Source organism: Macaca mulatta, chromosome 13 (assembly GCF_049350105.2).
Source record: "Macaca mulatta isolate MMU2019108-1 chromosome 13, T2T-MMU8v2.0, whole genome shotgun sequence".
NCBI classification, from domain to species: Eukaryota; Metazoa; Chordata; class Mammalia; order Primates; family Cercopithecidae; genus Macaca; species Macaca mulatta.
This window is the reverse complement of record NC_133418.1, coordinates 80,624,105-80,642,891: the sequence shown is the minus strand read 5'-3', so window position 1 is coordinate 80,642,891 and position 18,787 is coordinate 80,624,105. Positions and strand designations below refer to the sequence as shown.

The following is an 18,787-nucleotide window of genomic DNA, read 5'->3' as shown; positions in this document are numbered from 1 at the left end:
AACTTTCTTCTGAAACAACCATTTTGAACTTTTTTTTTTTTTTTTGTTATGGAGTCTCACTCTTGCCCAAGTTGGAGTTCAGTGGTGTGACCTTGGCTCACTTCAAGCTCCGCCTCCCAGGTTCATGCCATTCTGGCGCCTCAGCCTCCCGAGTAGCTGGGACTACAGTTGCCTGTCACCACTCCCGGCTAATTTTGTTTTTGTATTTTTAGTAGAGACGGGTTTTCACCGTGTTATCCAGGATGGTCTCAATCTCCTGACCTCATGATCTGCCTGCCTCGGCCTCCCAAAGTGCTGGGATTACAGGCGTGAGCCACCGCGCCCGGCCTATTTTGAACCCTTAACATCTGATTCTTTTGGAATTTATCTTCGTATCTCTAAATAATGTGCTTCTGGTACTGCTTTTTGATTTTTCAATTCTGGGAATTATCTGTTGATCTCCCATTTTGGAAGGTGAGAAGGGTGAGAAGTAGGTTCTTTCACTTACCCCCATTACACGTACACACGACAACCCCCACCAACACATTCTCTCTCTTAATCTTTACACTCAAGATTACTTACTAAGCAAGTAATTGTTTTAAAGAAAGTAGTATAGTAGAGGGCATTTGTGAAATAAATGTTTGGAAATGATTTAATGATTTCATGATTTTTCTTGGTGGAAAAAAGATAATCTTTATTACACTGTCAAATTTGCATTATATTGTCTGGGAACACTCATACGTTTGCACCAAGGTTGTTCAAAAGAGCATTGTACATTAAAGAAAAAATGAGAAATATCTTGAATGTTAATTGATAGTAGAATGGATGATACGCACGTACAAGGGAATACAGTGAATGAGCTACAACTCTGCATCAATGTAGATGAATCTCAGAAATACAATGTTGCCCAGGAAAAATAAATATTAACATAATAGTACATACTGCACTTTGTATTATTGAAAAGTGCCAAATCTATAAAACAGAACAACCACACATTAATATAGTTAAACTACAAGGGATACTAATTACAAAATTCAGGATTGTGATCACCTTGGGACAGAGAGGGGTATGATTGGAGAGAGAGGCTAAGTAGTAGGCTTTATAATGTTCTAGTTCTTAAACAGTGTGGTTGGATGCATGTTTGTTTTATTACTCCTTAACTATATAAACACATTAAACTCTTACATGTGTGATAGTTTATAATATTTAAAAAATAAAATCATTATGGGACAACCCCAGATTTAAAATGAGATCAATGTGGAACTTTAAAAAAAAAATTACCAATTTGCAAAATAATGGAATTAGTGATTCAGCCAGAAGGTGTGCTGGTGACATATGCTTAGTCAATTAGGTGCCCGTTCCCAGCACTTCCCAGGACTCTGCGTCTTGAGCAAGTGACTTTCAGAGAGAAAACCAAATGTAGGAGTCTTTACAAAGATGAGCAGTAGGTAAGCAAAGCCATTGTTGGTGTAACCTTCATTCGGTTTTGCAGCCTAGCCTCAGGGGCTCTTTTGTTTCCTGATGGTTTTCCAGTTGGCCTTCCAGGCTCCCTCCCATTCTTAGAGACCCTAATAGCTTTCTATTGAAGACCCCACCTTCCTTATCTCCTTTATTTTATTTAAAAAAAATTTTTAAAAGTTCTAGGGTACATGTACAGAATGTGCAGTTTTGTTACATAGGTATACACATGCCATGGTGGTTTGCTGCACCCATCAACCCGTCACCTACATTAGGTATTTCTCCTAATGCTATCCCTCCCCAGATGAAAAACAAATTTGGAAATTGAAATTTCTAAACTTTTAAAAAAACTTCTGAATGAAGAGTTCTTGTGGATTTTGAACCTGCTTGTTAAAGTGTAAAAGAGCAGTACCTTAATTGCAGAAGCATCAGGAAAGATGAAAACTGCAACAAAACTTTTTTCCATAATTGATAGATGGGATTGAAAAGTGATTTAAGGCGGGGCACAATGGCTCACGCCTGTAATCCCAGCACTTTGGGAGGCTGAGGCAGGCAGATCACTGGGGGTCAGGGGTTTGAGACCAGCCTGGGCAACATGGTGAAACCCCTTCTCTATTAAAAAATACAAAAATGAATTTGGCCAGGCGCGGTGGCTCACGCCTGTAATCCCGGCACTGAGGCAGGTGGATCACAAGGTCAGGAGTTTGAGACCAGCCTGGCAAATATGGTGAAACCCCATCTCTACTGAAAATACAAAAATCAGCTGGGCGTGGCAGCGGATGCCTGTAGTCCCAGCTACTTGGGAGGCTGAGGCAGGAGAATCACTGGAACCCGGGAAGTGGAGGTCGCAGGGAGCCAAGATCTCACCACTGCACTCCAGCCTGGGTGATAGAGCGAGATTCCATCTCAAAAAAAAAAAAAAAAAAAAAAAAGAGCTGGGTTTGGTGGCATGTGCCTGTAGATCTGTAGATCTCAAAAAAAAAAAAAAAAAAAAAAAGCCGGGTATGGTGGCATTTGCCTGTAGTCCCAGCCACTTGGGTGGCTGAAGCAGGAGAATCGCTTGTGAACCTGAGAGGCAGAGGTTGCAGTGAGATGACATCACTCGACAGAGCGAGACTCCACCCCCACCAAGAAAAAAAGAAAGAAAAGTGACTTAATAAATACAGCCAACAATTCTGTTTCATTTTCATTTAAGTATCTTTTAAAGTTGTCTTTTCAGATGAAATAGCCTATACAAGCAAGCATATAAAAATGTACTTAGATCTAGGCTTTAAAATCTTTGTATCACAGAGAATTAAACCAGCACGTTCAAAAGTAATCAAGCATATTCTGTTACATTGCTCTCAGTACAAAATGCGACATTCTGCTGATAGAATGAAAAATAATTTTTACATGATTTTAATCTTATCCTTTCAGGACTCCTTTTCAATAAATACATTTGTAATTTATTAATACAGTATTATATATAACCCAGGAAAATTATAAAACTGATATATAACTTATAAATATTTACATATATACATTGAGTGGTTCATCAGATTTTTTAAAATGGGGATATGTAATTTTATTTTAAAGTTCAGTAATGATCATACCTGGAAAAAATCTCACAAAGATACCTAGACCTGGATGGAGGTAAATTGATGTAGACCAGTGTCTCTCAAAACCTTAAATCACCAGCATGCTTTTTTGATGATTCCATCTAAGATCTATTGAAAATAATCCTTAGGTGTGGGAATAGGGCTATGGAGTCTGCATTTTGAGCAGCCATAAGAGCAAACATTTTATGGTGTTTATTGTGTTTTAAGTGCTGTTTTAAGCACTTTACATTGACTCATTCTTCACAGCATCCCTATGAGGTATAGGTACAGGTGACTAAGAAATTTGCCCAAGGTCACCTAGTTAGAGTGTAGGGTCAGCATTGTATGTAGAAAACATACCAGATAATTTTTTTGCATACTTTTGGGAACCATTAGTCTAAGTCATTTGAAATTGAGAAAGCTTTATTCAATAAAATAGTAAAGTTGGGTAAGTGGGGAGAGGGTGATGCATAGTAGTACTTTCCAGTTCTGAAGATTTTAAGTCTTTGTCAGTCAACACTGGGTAGCTACTTCATGGATTATAAGTTCAGCAATGTGAAGTCATTTTTTAGCACCATGTTAAAGGTATGTTTTTAACAGAATCCAAGTAATGATATGGTTTTCAGTTTTGTAGATACATAGTAAAAGTGGTAAAACCAAATGTGTGTAGAATGGAGATTTTTATGTTTTAATTGAATTTTGAGGTTGTCTTCAGGTTCACTGGGAGGAGAAATCTTGATTTCAATACTTGCTTTTGAACGTCTTCTAAAATATATTAGCATATCTTTTTACCTTGATTTATTGAACAAGATGACTCACTGTTTTGAATATTCTCATTGTCCAGTGTTCTATAAACTTACATGTTGAACCCTGGACTCACCTTGTAAATTAAATCAGAAGAAAATTATTAACAAAGTTTTATTTCTTGTTTTTCCTTTCTCCTAGAACAGCGGTCTCAACGTGGCTGCACATACAAGTCACCAGAGAGGCTTTTAAAAGATGATACCTGTGTCCCGTCCCTAGGGTTTCTGATTTAATTAGTCTGATTATTCTTATGTGCTAGGGCTGAGAAACCACTGTTCTGTAGGATGTAGGGGAGGAAATTTGTTGGGCTTTTGCTGTTGTTCCTGTAAATTAGAATAATACTAAAAAAAATCGAGATAGGAGTTACTAGACTATAGAGGGAATATTGTAGATACACTTTCTGTCAAATTTAAACATTTAACACCTGCATTTTTTTTCCAGATTTATTGCTAAACATGGGTGCATTTTTGGATAAACCCAAAACTGAAAAACATAATGCTCATGGTGCTGGGAATGGTTTACGTTATGGCCTGAGCAGCATGCAAGGATGGAGAGTGGAAATGGAAGATGCACACACAGCTGTTGTAGGTATTCCTCACGGCTTGGAAGACTGGTCATTTTTTGCAGTTTATGATGGTCATGCTGGATCCCGAGTGGCAAATTACTGCTCAACACATTTATTAGAACACATCACTACTAACGAAGACTTTAGGGCAGCTGGAAAATCAGGATCTGCTCTTGAGCTTTCAGTGGAAAATGTTAAGAATGGTATCAGAACTGGATTTTTGAAAATTGATGAATACATGCGTAACTTTTCAGACCTCAGAAATGGGATGGACAGGAGTGGTTCAACTGCAGTGGGAGTTATGATTTCACCTAAGCATATCTACTTTATCAACTGTGGTGATTCACGTGCTGTTCTGTATAGGAATGGACAAGTCTGCTTTTCTACCCAGGATCACAAACCTTGCAATCCAAGGGAAAAGGAGCGAATCCAAAATGCAGGAGGCAGCGTGATGATACAGCGTGTTAATGGTTCATTAGCAGTGTCTCGTGCTCTGGGGGACTATGATTACAAGTGTGTTGATGGCAAGGGCCCGACAGAACAACTTGTTTCTCCAGAGCCTGAGGTTTATGAAATTTTAAGAGCAGAAGAGGATGAATTTATCATCTTGGCTTGTGATGGGATCTGGGATGTTATGAGTAATGAGGAACTCTGTGAATTTGTTAAATCTAGGCTTGAGGTATCTGATGACCTGGAAAATGTGTGCAATTGGGTAGTGGACACTTGTTTACATAAGGTATGTAAATTTTTTTGTCATTAAAATAACATGTTAATTTTGAAAAGGTACAGTGGGTAAAGTTAAGCAAACTTAAAATTTTAAAACTTAATATTTTCATAGAAGCTGTATGTTTTGAAATACTGTCTTTACCAGAAGTGAAACCATTGTTTTCTTTGCCATCTCTGTCTGTCCCAACCTTCTAATTTGAAAATTAAGCTTCATAAATTTGAGGCATTTGTTGTCATTTAAGTACTTTATGGCTTGTTGCTGTAGCAGAAGCATTTACACAGAATTGTGACTGTTTCTTGACATTGGCAGTAACCATCTTACGCCTGATTATGAAGCAGCTTGATAAAATATGTATATAGTAGAATTCTGTACTAGATATTACTAAAAGATCAAGAGCCATGTAAAATATTGGCAGATGTACTAGATGCCTAGCCTATATAAAATTTAGTTCTGAGTCTTCTAGCGGTGAAGACAAAAACTGAAATTAAAATATGGGTTGTATATTTCTCATTGTCTTCTAAAAGCAGCTCTTACCTGGCAGTACAATCTAAAAAGGATTTACATGTGGCTCTCTAAGTAATACATGACTTGATGGATACTATCTTTTGTAGAAGACAAAATTCTTTTCATATAGATGTTTGTATTATTTCTGATTAAAAACCAAAGGCTCATATAAAATGTAATCTTGTGAAAAATTCCTGTGGAACACTGAAGTTTATTTAGATTTGTAATTTTCTGTGAATCATTTGCTTGATACAGTAATAGAAAAAAAGTCCAGAGTAATAGATAATTGGCAGTCCTTTGAATGTCTTTAAAATACTCAGTTGTTTCAAGTGGGTTTTTGACAGCATCTATATATAATTCAATTAAAATTTGAGTTATCTGGCCAGAGTGTCTGGAGTAAGTATTCTCTAACAAAAGATATCAAGATAAAACTGACCTTTAGTTATATGAAATAAATAAAGGATTTGACTTATTTATTCTGTCTAGATTAGAACCATTCTATCTCCCTACTCCAAAATTTACTGTGGAAGGTAAGGGCATAACCAGACAGTTTTTCAGAAAGGATCTCTGGGTCTCTGGAAATGCCCAGATTTTGGTTAAATACCGATTTATTTTTAATAGAATGGAAAGAGACAGTTTCAAAAACAAAAAATTTAAAAGCTGTTCTTGTCAGTGGACAGCCTTTTTCTGAAAGAATTTTAATGATGGTACCTCTAGCTCCTCTGATTTTTATTTTTAACACACTGTATCTTTTTACTTCTGGATGAGTTAAGTAAAGAAGTATCGATGGTTGTTGGTGATCAAATAGTAAGTGGGTCTAAAATTAATATATTTGTCTTTGAAATCTAAATGAAGCGATTCTGACCTGTAGATTTTTGAGACAAGCATAGGCGTATGTTTGTTGCCTAACTGATGAAAACAGCGTTTTCCCCAATTATATATATATATCAAGTCTATACTTATTATTGGGAAAAAAATCCAGATGATACAAAAAATATAAACAAACACTCAAAATTTTGCCATTCACCTAAGTCAGCTACTTTGATTGCTGCGGTGTATATCTTTCCAGTCTTTTCTGCCTGCCTGTGAGTGTGTGTATTTTTATAAAACCGAGGTGATTATACTTGTTATTCTACAGCCTGCCTTTTCCAACAATATATTGTAGAGAGATCTCCATGCCTATAAGTATTGATCTGTATAATTTTTCTTGACTGCATAGTATTTTATTGAAAGAATGTGGTTGTGAGGGAATAGCCAAAAAATCTATTAGGTCTGTAATTTGGACTAAGGAAAGAAGTTTGTATTAGTAGATTAACTCTTATCCGTTGAAAGGATGCTAGTTTTTGAGAATTTTGACTCAACCCTTTTGAATGAGGTTTAAATATTTCTGGTGGTATATCTTCACTTGATAGCTTTTATCAATTTAGAGTGATTAAATGGTCATGTTGATGATGTTAAAAGATTCTAGATGGCATCCTAGAATCTCAGAAATGAGGAATGATAATAACAGACAAGAGGTTGGGGCCCATGATTCATTCAGTGTTAATGGAAGCTGACCATCATAGTTCCTTCTAATGGAGCTGCATTCAAATTGAAATCAGTTTGGAGGTTTGAGTTGAAACAAAACAGACTTAAAATTATTTTTGAACTATTGAAAGTTACTTATGACAACCTTCATTTCTGTTTAACTTCATAATTTTGTCTTTCCATTTATTTGTATTGTAAAAGCAAGGGTTAGCAATAAGATCAAATATAATTACTTTGAATTTATTCAGAAAAATTGTAAGTTAAAAATTCATGGAAAGCACTTAGCGATTGCTCAGTAGTTACCTGCTTTAAGAGGAGCGGAAACATTAATAAGTAGATGTTTCCCTGATAAGAGATTTAAATGAAGTCTTAGTTCTTTCAAACATTTCCATCACTTGTCATACCTTCATAATTTATAAGTACTTTCATCTTAACTCATTAAATCGTGGGAGGTTATCATAATCATAATCATGATAGTATTAGTAAATTGTTGCTTTCTGTAAGCCAAACGCTGTTCTAAATATTTTACACATTTTAACTCATGTAATTTTCACAACCATATGAGGTAGTCAGGATCGTGAGGTCAGGAGATAGAGGCCATCCTGGTTAACACGGTGAAACCCTGTCTCTACTAAAAAATAGAAAAAATTGTCCGGGGCCGGGCGCGGTGGCTCAAGCCTGTAATCCCAGCACTTTGGGAGGCCGAGACGGGCGGATCACGAGGTCAGATGATCGAGACCATCCTGGCTAACACGGTGAAACCCCGTCTCTACTAAAAAATACAAAAAAACTAGCCGGGCGAGGTGGCGGGCGCCTGTAGTCCCAGCTACTCGGGAGGCTGAGGCAGGAGAATGGCGTAAACCCAGGACGCGGAGCTTGCAGTGAGCTGAGATTGCGCCACTGCACTCCAGCCTGGGTGACAGAGCGAGACTCCGGCTCAAAAAAAAAAAAAAAACAAAACATTTTTCAGGGTTGCCAATTAATATTAAGCTGTAAGTGTTGGCTTGGTGAGGTATTATCCTATTTAAATTAGGTATTTAACTCGAGGGGAGAATGGTAGCTAAGAAAGCAGCCTTCATTTTATTTCCAATGCTGGCATTTATGGTGTTTACTGCCAACTAACTTCGAGTTATATAGAATATGTAACTGCTACTTGCATAGCTTTTCATAACTTGTAAATTATATGTACTTATTAATCCTCATAGTAACTTTCTGAGGTGAACAAAATAAAAGTTTTTATTTTTCAATTTGCAAGTAAGGAAATGGAGGTTGTTTGATATTAAAAGATATCCATAAGTCATATACTTGATGAGTATTGAGGCTGAGACTAGTTTTCTGACTCAAGTTCAGTATTTTTGTTAGCAATATTTCCCAGAAGGGTCTGACAAAGAAGTGTGTGTGTGTGTGTGTGTGTATGTGTGTGTGTATGTGTGTGTGTGTATGTGTATGTCTGTGTGTGTGTGTCTGTCTCGGTTTTCATAGTCTGAAAAATTTTTCCCCAAGGGAAACATTGAGACTAAATATTTTTTTTGTAACAAATACAAAGATGTTTGAAGTAAAGTGATTCCCCTTGATGTTTCTGCTTTCCAGTCTCATCCCCCTTAGGGAACCACTGCTTATGGTTTGCTGTGTATCTTTCCAAATAGTTCTCTGTGATTATTGATAGAAATGTATAAACATAAAATAGGATTTTCTTTTTTTCTATTTTACTGAAAAAAATCATGCTATGCTTGTTACTTTGTCATCTGCTTTGTTTTTCTTAAATCATAGAAGTCAGTATTCTTTTAAATTGTTCTTTTAAAATATTATTTGATTTTCCAAAATTTCATTTATATACTATCTACCAGAAGCCTATTTATTTTAAAACATGAGATAATACCTCATAGTTGGATAAAATTGAGGGAATTATTATTTTCCAAAGGCAATATCATTCTGTAATAATTTATATAACAGAAAATGTAATCCCCTCAGTAATGGTTTAGTTCTAAACTCAGGAGAATTGCTTGAACTGAGATCATGCCATTGCACTCCAGCCTGGGCGACAGAGTGAGACTCTGTCTCAAAAAACAAAAACAAACAAAAAACTATATCAGATTATTTTCTGTTTAAGTTTAGGTGCCCTTATTTATGGCAGGGGCACTGACTTCTTTGATCTAGTACTGTAATTATTGAGCGTGTTAACCGCTGTGCTGTTGTAAAAAGTAAAAAGAACATGTAATGAAATAATCAATTTTTATATGCAGAGCTAATTTCTTTAGTTATCCAAACTGGATTTAGAAAAAAAAAAAACCATGTTTTATTTATGGACTTAGTGAAAACTTTATACTGGTTATACAAGGATGATTTGTCTCTAAAAAACAGAGTGGCACAAAGGAAAGGACCTTTTCTGTTGCTGTATAACAGCTACTGAAACATATTCATACTTGGTGTTTAGGGGAAAGCCATCTTTACCATAGAAATAGAAGTAAGCCAGGCAAGGTGGCTAAGAAGCAACATCATTGAAATCACACATGCCTGAGGTGTAAATACAAATTATTTCCCTTAAATATCTTTGGAGAGCCATAAACTTATTGGAACTCTCTTTTTTTTTTTTTTTTTTGAGACGGAGTCTCACGCTGTTGCCCAGGCTGGAGTGCAGTGGCGCGATCTCGGCTCACTGCAAGCTCCGCCTCCCGGGTTCACGCCATTCTCCTGCCTCAGCCTCCCGAGTAGCTGGGACTACAGGCGCCCACAACCGCGCCCGGCTAATTTTTTGTATTTTTAGTAGAGACGGGGTTTCACCGTGGTCTCGATCTCCTGACCTTGTGATCCGCCCGCCTCGGCCTCCCAAAGTGCTGGGATTACAGGCGTGAGCCACCGCGCCCGGCGGAACTCTCTTTCAATTAATTTTCCAGAAGTATCTGTATTTTATAACTTACAAAAATCTAATGGAAATTAGATAAGGAAATGTTCAAGAATGCTCACGTTGTTGTTACCAAAACTAAAAAGGGTTAAAGAAATTAGATTTCTAAAAGTGCAAGGCATTAATTCTGTTTATTCATAAAATTGCTTTATAAAATGTAATTATGCTTGATTCTTTTTTGTTGTTGTTTTGTTTTAGAAATGGGTGTCTCACTATGTTGCCCGGGCTAGTCTCAAACTCCTGGCTTCAAATGATCCTCCTGCCTCTGCCTCCCAAACTGCTGGGATTACAGGCAGCCACCATGTCCAGCTGTTTGATTCTTGAATATCCATGGTGTACTTTAAAATGATTTTTAATTAAAAATTTTTGCTTGACCTGCCCTTATGACATTTATACAAGTATATTCATATAACCAAATACATACAGTATTTCTAATATAAAAGTTTTGGTGGATTTCATTAAGGAATGAGATTAATTTGGCCAATTTGGAAATTCTTGGTTTTCCAGATAACCGGTACTCTAATGAAATATACTCTTGTTGGTTCCTTCTTCCAAAGCACAACAATCTGTGGCAAGTTAATTTATTTTGAAGTCTTCTGAAGACCCAACCTTCACTGCCTTCAGACTCTACTCCCATTGAATTAGGAGGTGAAGGCAGAAGTTATTCAAGGCCACCTGTCTTTTGGGCTGTGTCATGTAGGTTCTGAAAGGCACAAGTCTGAACCAAGCCATGCCTGCCTAGATTCTGACCATAGTAACTGAAAAGACTAGAATGGGTGTGGTCTTGGTTTCTTTCACTTGAGGTGGCAAATTTGGCAAACTCCACTGTCAGACAAAATAGCCTACCACCTCCATTGACTTAGTTTTTTAGAGTGAACAGAAAAAGTTTTTTAAAAAAAATGCATTGTTCTAAGAAGAGTTTCATCTGTTCCTGCTCTTAGAAACTCAGTTAAAGTAATATACCTTTAGAAAAAGTAATGAGAAGATAGTTTTAATTTATTGCACACAATCTCATGGTACTAGAGTAGTATGTGCTTGCTTTCTTTTTTTTATTTTTTGAGACAGAGTCTTGCTCTGTTGCCCAGGCTAAAGTGTAGTGGTGTCATCACGGCTCACTGCAGTCTCCACCTCCCAGGCTTAAGTGATCCTTCCACCTCAGCCTCCTGAGTAGCTGGGACCTGGGACTACAGGTGTGCGCCACCAAGCTCAATTTTTGTATTTTCTGTAGAGATAAGGTTTTGCCATTATGCCCAGGCTAGTCTGGAACTCTTGGGTTCAAATGGTCTGCTCCCCGAGGCCTCCCAAAGTGCTGAGATTACAGCCATGAGCCACAGTGCCTGGTTTTTTGCTTTTTGCTTTTTTTTTTTTTTTTTTTTGAGACGGAGACTCACTCTGTCCCCCAGGCTGGAGTACAGGGGCACAATCTCAGCTCATTGCAACCTCCACCTCCCAGGTTCAAGTGATTCTCCTGCCTCAGCCTCCTGAATAGCTGGGATTACAGGCGTGTGCCACCACGCCTGGATAATTTTTGTATTTTTAGTAGAGACAGGGTTTCACCATGTTAATCAGGCTGGTCTTGAATCCCTGACCTTGTGATCCACCCGCCTCAGCCTCCCAAATTGCTGGGATTACAGACGTGAGCCACCCCGCCCGGCCTGTGCTTCCTTTTTAACGCAGGTAATTTGTGAGGGTGTGGTTAAAAGGGAGAAATAAAATATGTCCTTAAATTAGCTATTTTAGCCACTTTGTAAAGACTCTGAAACTATTTGCGACTATACAACAATCTGATGTCTTTTCTTTAAAAGTTATTATATGACTACAGTTGGATCTCAGTTGTCCAGTTATAGTCCACTGTTGCTGTGCCCTTTGAATTGTTTCTTGTATTAATAGTTGTGGGGCTGGGCGTGGTGACTCACGCCTATGAATCCCAGCACTTTGGGAGGCTGAGGTGGGTGGATCACCTGAGGTCAGAAGTTCAAGACCAGCCTGGTCAACATGGTGAAACCCCATCTCTACTAAATATAAAAAAATTAGCCGGACATGGTGGTGGTTGCCTGTAATCCCAGCTACTCAGGAGGCTGAGGCAGGAGAATCGCTTGAACCCGGGAGGCAGAGGTTGCAGTGAGCCAAGATCGTGCCATTGGGCTCCAGCCTGGGCAACAAGAGTGAAATTTTGTCTCAAAAAATAATAATAATTGTTCAGTTTAGCATTTTGGGTATTCCACTGGATAACAAGTTTCAGCTATGTTAAATTCACAGAGTCGTAGCATTGCTCTGATGCAGTTTAAAAGCTAAGCTGGAAAACATTTGCATATGTGTTTGGGAGGATCCATTGTGGACTTAAGCCAGTTTGGGAATAGACAGTTTTGAGTGGGAAATAGTTTAGAAGATTTAATTTGTATTGAAGATATCTTCATTTCTCAGACTGGAATGGTGATGGGAAGAATAGTTCACCAGAATTAAAAATACAAAAATACTTACAGATCTACCCATATATAGACACCTTGTTTCTTCAAGTTGTGTTTTCAGTAGTTCATTGGAATAAAAATGTGTTGAACATAAACGTTCTGGATGATTAAATAAACTATAATTGCTTAAAGTATTTTGAAGTAAATGATAGTTGATAGACTGTAGAAATACAATTTTTTTCTTTTTTTTTCTTTAATATACAGGGAAGTCGAGATAACATGAGTATTGTACTAGTTTGCTTTTCAAATGCTCCCAAGGTCTCAGATGAAGCGGTGAAAAAAGATTCAGAGTTGGATAAGCACTTGGAATCACGGGTTGAAGGTAAGACAGATGCTTTTTAAAAATACAGACAGGCCAGGCATGGTAGCTCATGCCTGTAATCCTAGCACTTTTGTCACCTGGGTAACACAGCAAGACTCTATCTCAAGAAAAAAAAAAAAAATTAGAGAGGGAAAGTATTATTTTTGTTTATCAAATGATTATTTTAAAATTTCCTGGCCAGGCGCGGTGGCTCACACCTGTAATCCCAGCACTTTGGGAGGCTGAGGGCTGAGGCGGGCAGATCACGAGGTTAGATCGACACCATCCTGGCTAACATGGTGAAACCCTGTCTCTACTAAAATACAAAAAATTAGCCGGAAATGGTGGCACGCACCTGTAGTCCCAGCTACTCAGGAGGCTCAGGCAGGAGAATTGCTTGAATCTGGGAGGTGGAGGTTGCAGTGAGCTGAGATCATACCACTGCACTCCAGCCTGGGCGACAGAGCGAGACTCCGTCTCCCCCCACAAAAAAATTACATAGGACAAAGAAGTATTTCAAAGCAAGTCCTTGAAAAAACACATCTGTCTAAAATTTACTATCTTGGACCAATGTGTGGAGATTTATTGACAGGGAGAAGACAAATATGTCTGTTTCACCACCAAAGAGAAACATAATTTGAAGGTAGTTGGTTAGAGCTTGCTGGTTTTTTTTTTTTTTTTCCTTCTTTCTCTGCATACATTTCTACTAGTAAGTGGAGAATCCACTGAAATTTCCCTTAACAATATCATGAAAACCAAGTACTCTAATTCCACTAATACTAATTCTCCCTTCCTGGTTTAATTATCATTGGAATTCATTACGGTATCCTTTCCCTTTTATTGATAGAGTTAAGATTAGTGGTTCAAAAGATTATTTTACATATTTTTTTAAACTTCATTTGGCAATAATTTTTTTATTTTTTTGAGACAGGGTCTTGCTCTTTTTGTTGCTTAAGGCTGGAGTACAGTGGCGTGATCTCGGCTCACTGCAGCCTCAACTCCCTGGGCTCAAGTGATCCTCTCACCTCAGCCTCTCCCAAGTAGCTGGAACTACAGGCATGTGCCACCACAGCTGGCTAGTTTTCTTTATTTTTTGTAGAGATGAGGCTCACTGTGTTTCCCAGGGTGGTCTCAAATTCCTGGACTCAAGCGATCCTCCCACATCGGCCTACCAAACTGCTGGGATTACAGGCGTGGGAGCCACCACACCCAGCCTAATAATTTTAAACATACAGAAAAGTTGCAAAAGTATTACAGGAGCTCCCATGTACATGTAGTATTCTTTACCTAGATTCCTCATTTGTTTATGTAATACCACGTTTGGCGCATCTCTATATATACTTTCTGTAACATTCTCATTTTCTCTCTCCCTCCTTCCTTCCCTCTCCCCCTCTCTCTCCTCTTACTCCCCTGCCCCCGCCATGTTACTACCTTTTTCCTGAGCCAAATCAATTGAAAGTTGCAAATGTGATATATCAGTACTCCTTAATAAAACGAAGATTACATAACACTACATAACTGTAGTACATCCATAAAAATTAGGAAATTGGCCCGGCACGGTGGCTCACACCTGTAATCCCAGCACTTTGGGAGGCCAAGGTGGGCGGATCAGGAGGTCAGGAGTTCGAGACCAGGCTGGCCAACATGGTGAAATCCCATCTGTACTAAAAATACAAAAATTAATCAGGCCTAGTAACGGGTGCCTGTAATCCCAGCTGCTCGGGAGGCTGAGGTGGGAGAACTGCCTGAACCTGGAAAGCGGAGGTTGCAGTGAGCTGAGATCATGCCACTGCACTCTAACCTGGATGACAGAGCGAGACTCTGTCTTGGGAGGGGAAAAATTAAGGAATTAATGTTGATACAATATTAATATGTAATCCACAGATCTCATTTAAATTTCCCTGATTATCCCAGTAATGTCATATGTAGGTCCAGGTGCAGTCTAGAGCATGTGTGTTGCATTTAGCTATCATGCCTCTTTAGTCTCTCTCTCAATGGAAAAAGTTCTGTAGTCTTTTTTTTATTTCTATGGACCTTTACATTTTTTAAGATGACAGGTTTGTGGAATGTGCAGCTTGGGTTGGCTGATGTTTCCTCTTGATAAGATTTAGGTTATACATTGGCAGGAATACCGTGGAAGTGATTGTAGATTGTTCTCAGTGCATCACAATCAGGGAGGCATGTGATGTTGATTTATAATGTTAACATCTTTTGTGACTTTCTTGGGTTGTTGTGTTTCAGGTTACTTAATTAATAATTATGTTATACCTAATAAGTATTTAATAAATATGTTATATTTACTCATAAGTATTCTATGGGGATATACTTTTGAGATTGAGATTGTTAATAACCTATTCTCATTAAGATTTCAGCAGATAGTTTTAGCATCCATTTGTGATTTTTGCCTGAAGAATGATAGCCAACTGGTGATTTTCTGATTTAGTCATTCTTTTTTTTTTTTTTGAGATGGAGTTTCGCTGTTGTTGCCCAGGCTGTGGAGTGCAATGGCGTGATCTCAGCTCACCGCAACCTCCGCCTCCCAGGTTCAAGTGACTCTCCTGCCTCACCCTCCTGAGTAGCTGGGATTACAGGCACGTGCCACGATGCCCGGCCAGTTTTGTATTTTTAATAGAGATGGGATTTCTCCATGCTGGTCAGGCTGATCTCAAACTTCCGACCTCAGGTGATCCGCCCAGGTGATCCGCCCACCTTGGCCTCCGAAAGTGCTGGCATTACAGGCATGAACCACCGTGCCTGGCTCAGTCATTCTTTTTATATGTGTTAGCATTTTACTGCAAGGAAAAATTTTCTTTTCTACCTGTTTATTTATATGAGCACAGACTCACAAATTCCTGTTCTATTCATTGTATTATAAACTGTTTCAGCCAATGAGAGCCTCTTAAAACTTGTTGCAGCATCTTTTTGTCCTGCCCGCAACTGTACAGTATTACAGGGTTTATTGTAGTTTTCTCCCTTTTCATATTTATAACTCTCTTCTATCACGGCTAACCTTCATGCGTATGCCTTCCTCACTCCACATTGCCCATCCCTGTAGCCATCCTAAAGCTATGCTTACTGTGGTTAGCCATGAATATCCCATTCTGGACCAATTTGTGGCCACTATTTCCCCCTCCACTCCCTGAAAGATTTGTTTTGCTTAACTAAGCAAATCTAATGGTGTTGGACAAAATTATTCAGGAACGAGAGAAGGGAGAAGCTAGTCTGTTTATCTTTAATGTAATTGCTGGTATGTTTGAGTTTAAATCTGCTGTCTTTCTTGTTTCATCTATTTTTTTTTTTTTAATCCTCCATTCTTGCCTTCTTTTAGATGTATTCCAGTTCATCCTAGGATTTGCTTATTAGTTACACATTCTTTAAAAAATTCCATTTAGTAGGCTGGGCACGGTGGTTCACGCCTGTAATCCCAGCACTTTGGGAGGCCAAGGAGGGCAGATCACGAGGTCAGGAGATCGAGACCGTCCTGGCTAACACGGTGAAACCCCGTCTCTACTAAAAATACAAAAAGAAATTAGCCGGGTGTGGTGGCGGGTGCCTGTAGTCCCAGCTACTTGGGAGGCTGAGGCAGGAGAATGGCATGAACCTGGGAGGTGGGGCTTGCAGTGAGCCGATATCGTGCCACTGCACACTCCAGGCTGGGCGACAGAGCAAGACTCTGTCTGAAAAAAAAAAAAAAAAAAAAATTCCATTTAGTTAAAAAAAAAATTTAGTGGTTACCCTGATAAATTGAGAATGTATTTTTCAGTCTTAAGGCCCTTTTCTTTTTTACTTTCAACCCTGAGAAGCTAAGTATCATAATCTTAATATAACCTTTTGATTTTATATATGCTGTTTTTAAGATATGAAATTACTTTTTATAAAGTTAGATTGTCAGTCTTTTTTCTTTTCTTTGCGGGAGAACTTTGATATCATACCAAGCTCTTCCACTCAAGGTTATGTAGTTACCTGTATTTTCTCCTAACACTTTTATGTTTTGATTTTTTTTTTTCTTTTTGGGGAGAAAATACATTTGAGTGATATAACTTACGATGATGGTGTAATGGGCTTGTTGAATTTGGCCTGTTGTGAGTCATTTTGTATATAATAGGCCACAGTAATTGGTGAGAGTTTTGAACTGTGAAGATCTGTGATTTCTAATATATAATTACAATTAAAAGTATAAAACCAAGGAGAGTCTTTTGCAAATTTGGAGAATGGGGATTTAGCTTTTCTGTCTCTACAACTATCTAGCTATGCACCCTAAACAATGTGCTTAAAGTTTTTTGTGGGCCTACAATTTCCTCAGCCCTAAATGAATCTTGTTTTTAGGTCTCAGTGCTTTTGAGTCTCAGTGAGTCCTGCTTTGAGGGTGATGGAAACGTGAGAAACATGTAAGAACACATTGAAGATTATGTCAGATACGGTCATATTCCTATTGATAATATTATTAAGAGGAGCTATTTTTATAGGAGTTAATGTTTAATGATAAATTGTAGTACATTGGGGTTGTAGATTGCTGACTATAGTTTATCAGAAGATGGGAGGAATTCTCTTAGTTTCCTTCTTCCTCATTCATAAAGAAACCAGGTAGTTTTTATTTTAGGAAGAACTCTCAAGTTTGGTCAGCTGCCTGTTATGTGATCTTATCCAACTTGCTTAACCCCTCAAGGCTCCAGTTCGTTATTGGAAACTAAAGATAAAAACACCAACCATAGAGGGTTCTTTTTGTTTTTTTGTTTTTTTTTTTTTGATACATAGTCTCGCTGTGTCCCCCAGGCTGGAATGCAGTGGTGCGATCTCGGCTCACTGTAAGCTTCACCTCCCGAGTTCACACCATTCTCCTGCCTCAGCCTCCTAAGTAGCTGGGACTACAGGTGCCCGCCACCACACCCGGCTAATTTCTTTTTGTATTTTTAGTAGAGACAGGGTTTCACCGTGTTAGCCAGGATGGTCTCGATTTCCTGACCTTGTGATCCACCCACCTTGGTCACCCAAAGTGCTGGGATTACAGGCTTGAGCCACCACACCTGGCCCCATAGAGTTTTTTTTTTTTTTTAATAGATTGTTGCAGAAAAAGCTTATTGATGACAATTGTTAAAGATGGTAAGGCAGATATTTTTTTCAGGGGGGCCATGGCAGTAGATATAGGGACCACTATGATAGAATCTTGCAGTGACAGAAAGCAATTAAACTCAACTTGGGGTTCCATAAAGATAAGTGGAATTTATAACAAAGGAGCTGAGTGCTGGAAGGGAGTGTCAGTGGGTGAAAAATTATTACTAAGAGAAAGCATCAACATAAGGAAGGGGTTTCTGGCTAAACTGACTTGATAGGATGGCAGGCCAGGCTGAAATATCCAGAGTGGTCATATACCAAGTATGTGGGGGTTTTCAGTAAACTGACTGAGCAGGATTCTCAGTCAGCCTGGTTTCTACAAGCACAGAGAGGGAGCCCAAAGGTCTCTTAGTCAGAAAGAACTCAAGAGTCTTGCTGAAGGTTTGGTCCAAGGAAAGAGTTTTTGTCAAAATAAATGAGAATTTTGTTTATTAAGCACCTATTATGGTGCCTAGCATGTAAGTCCTCAGCAAACTGTAACTTGTATGAACTCTTAGCTTCTGTAATAGCCACATTTTAATTTCTTAAAGGTGTGGTCAATTCAGTTTAACATGAGTTAATAATATTAATTTTCTTTTGCATAGTTTGTAACTTTCCAAAGTATATATTATATAGGAGAGATAACAAATATGTTATATGATCTCTAGGGCCTGTAGCAAATAGTTATTATTAATCAGGAAACAAAATTGTTAGCTCGGCAGCCACTACAAATTAAGTTGGTACTTAAAATGTAACTTCACAGTAGCTACACCTATAATCCTTGGGATGCCGAGACAGAAGGATTGCTTGAGACTAGGAGTTCAAGACCAGCCTGGTCATCATAGACCTACAAAAAAGTTTTAAAAAATAGCTGGGCATGTTGG

At 38.3% G+C, this 18,787-nt stretch overlaps 1 protein-coding gene across 3 annotated transcripts in view; it reads left to right on the top strand.

The window, feature by feature from the left end:
* Nucleotides 1–18,787, top strand: part of PPM1B (protein phosphatase, Mg2+/Mn2+ dependent 1B) — an 88,935-nt gene that overhangs the window by 40,405 nt on the left and 29,743 nt on the right. For all 3 annotated transcript variants that reach the window (XM_015112222.3, XM_015112224.3, NM_001266202.1), the window contains exons 2-3: nucleotides 4,260–5,119; nucleotides 12,716–12,833. In XM_015112222.3, coding sequence (XP_014967708.1) covers nucleotides 4,274–5,119; nucleotides 12,716–12,833 — 964 coding nt within the window. In that variant the 5' untranslated portion in view covers nucleotides 4,260–4,273. The remainder of the gene's footprint in view (nucleotides 1–4,259; nucleotides 5,120–12,715; nucleotides 12,834–18,787) is intronic.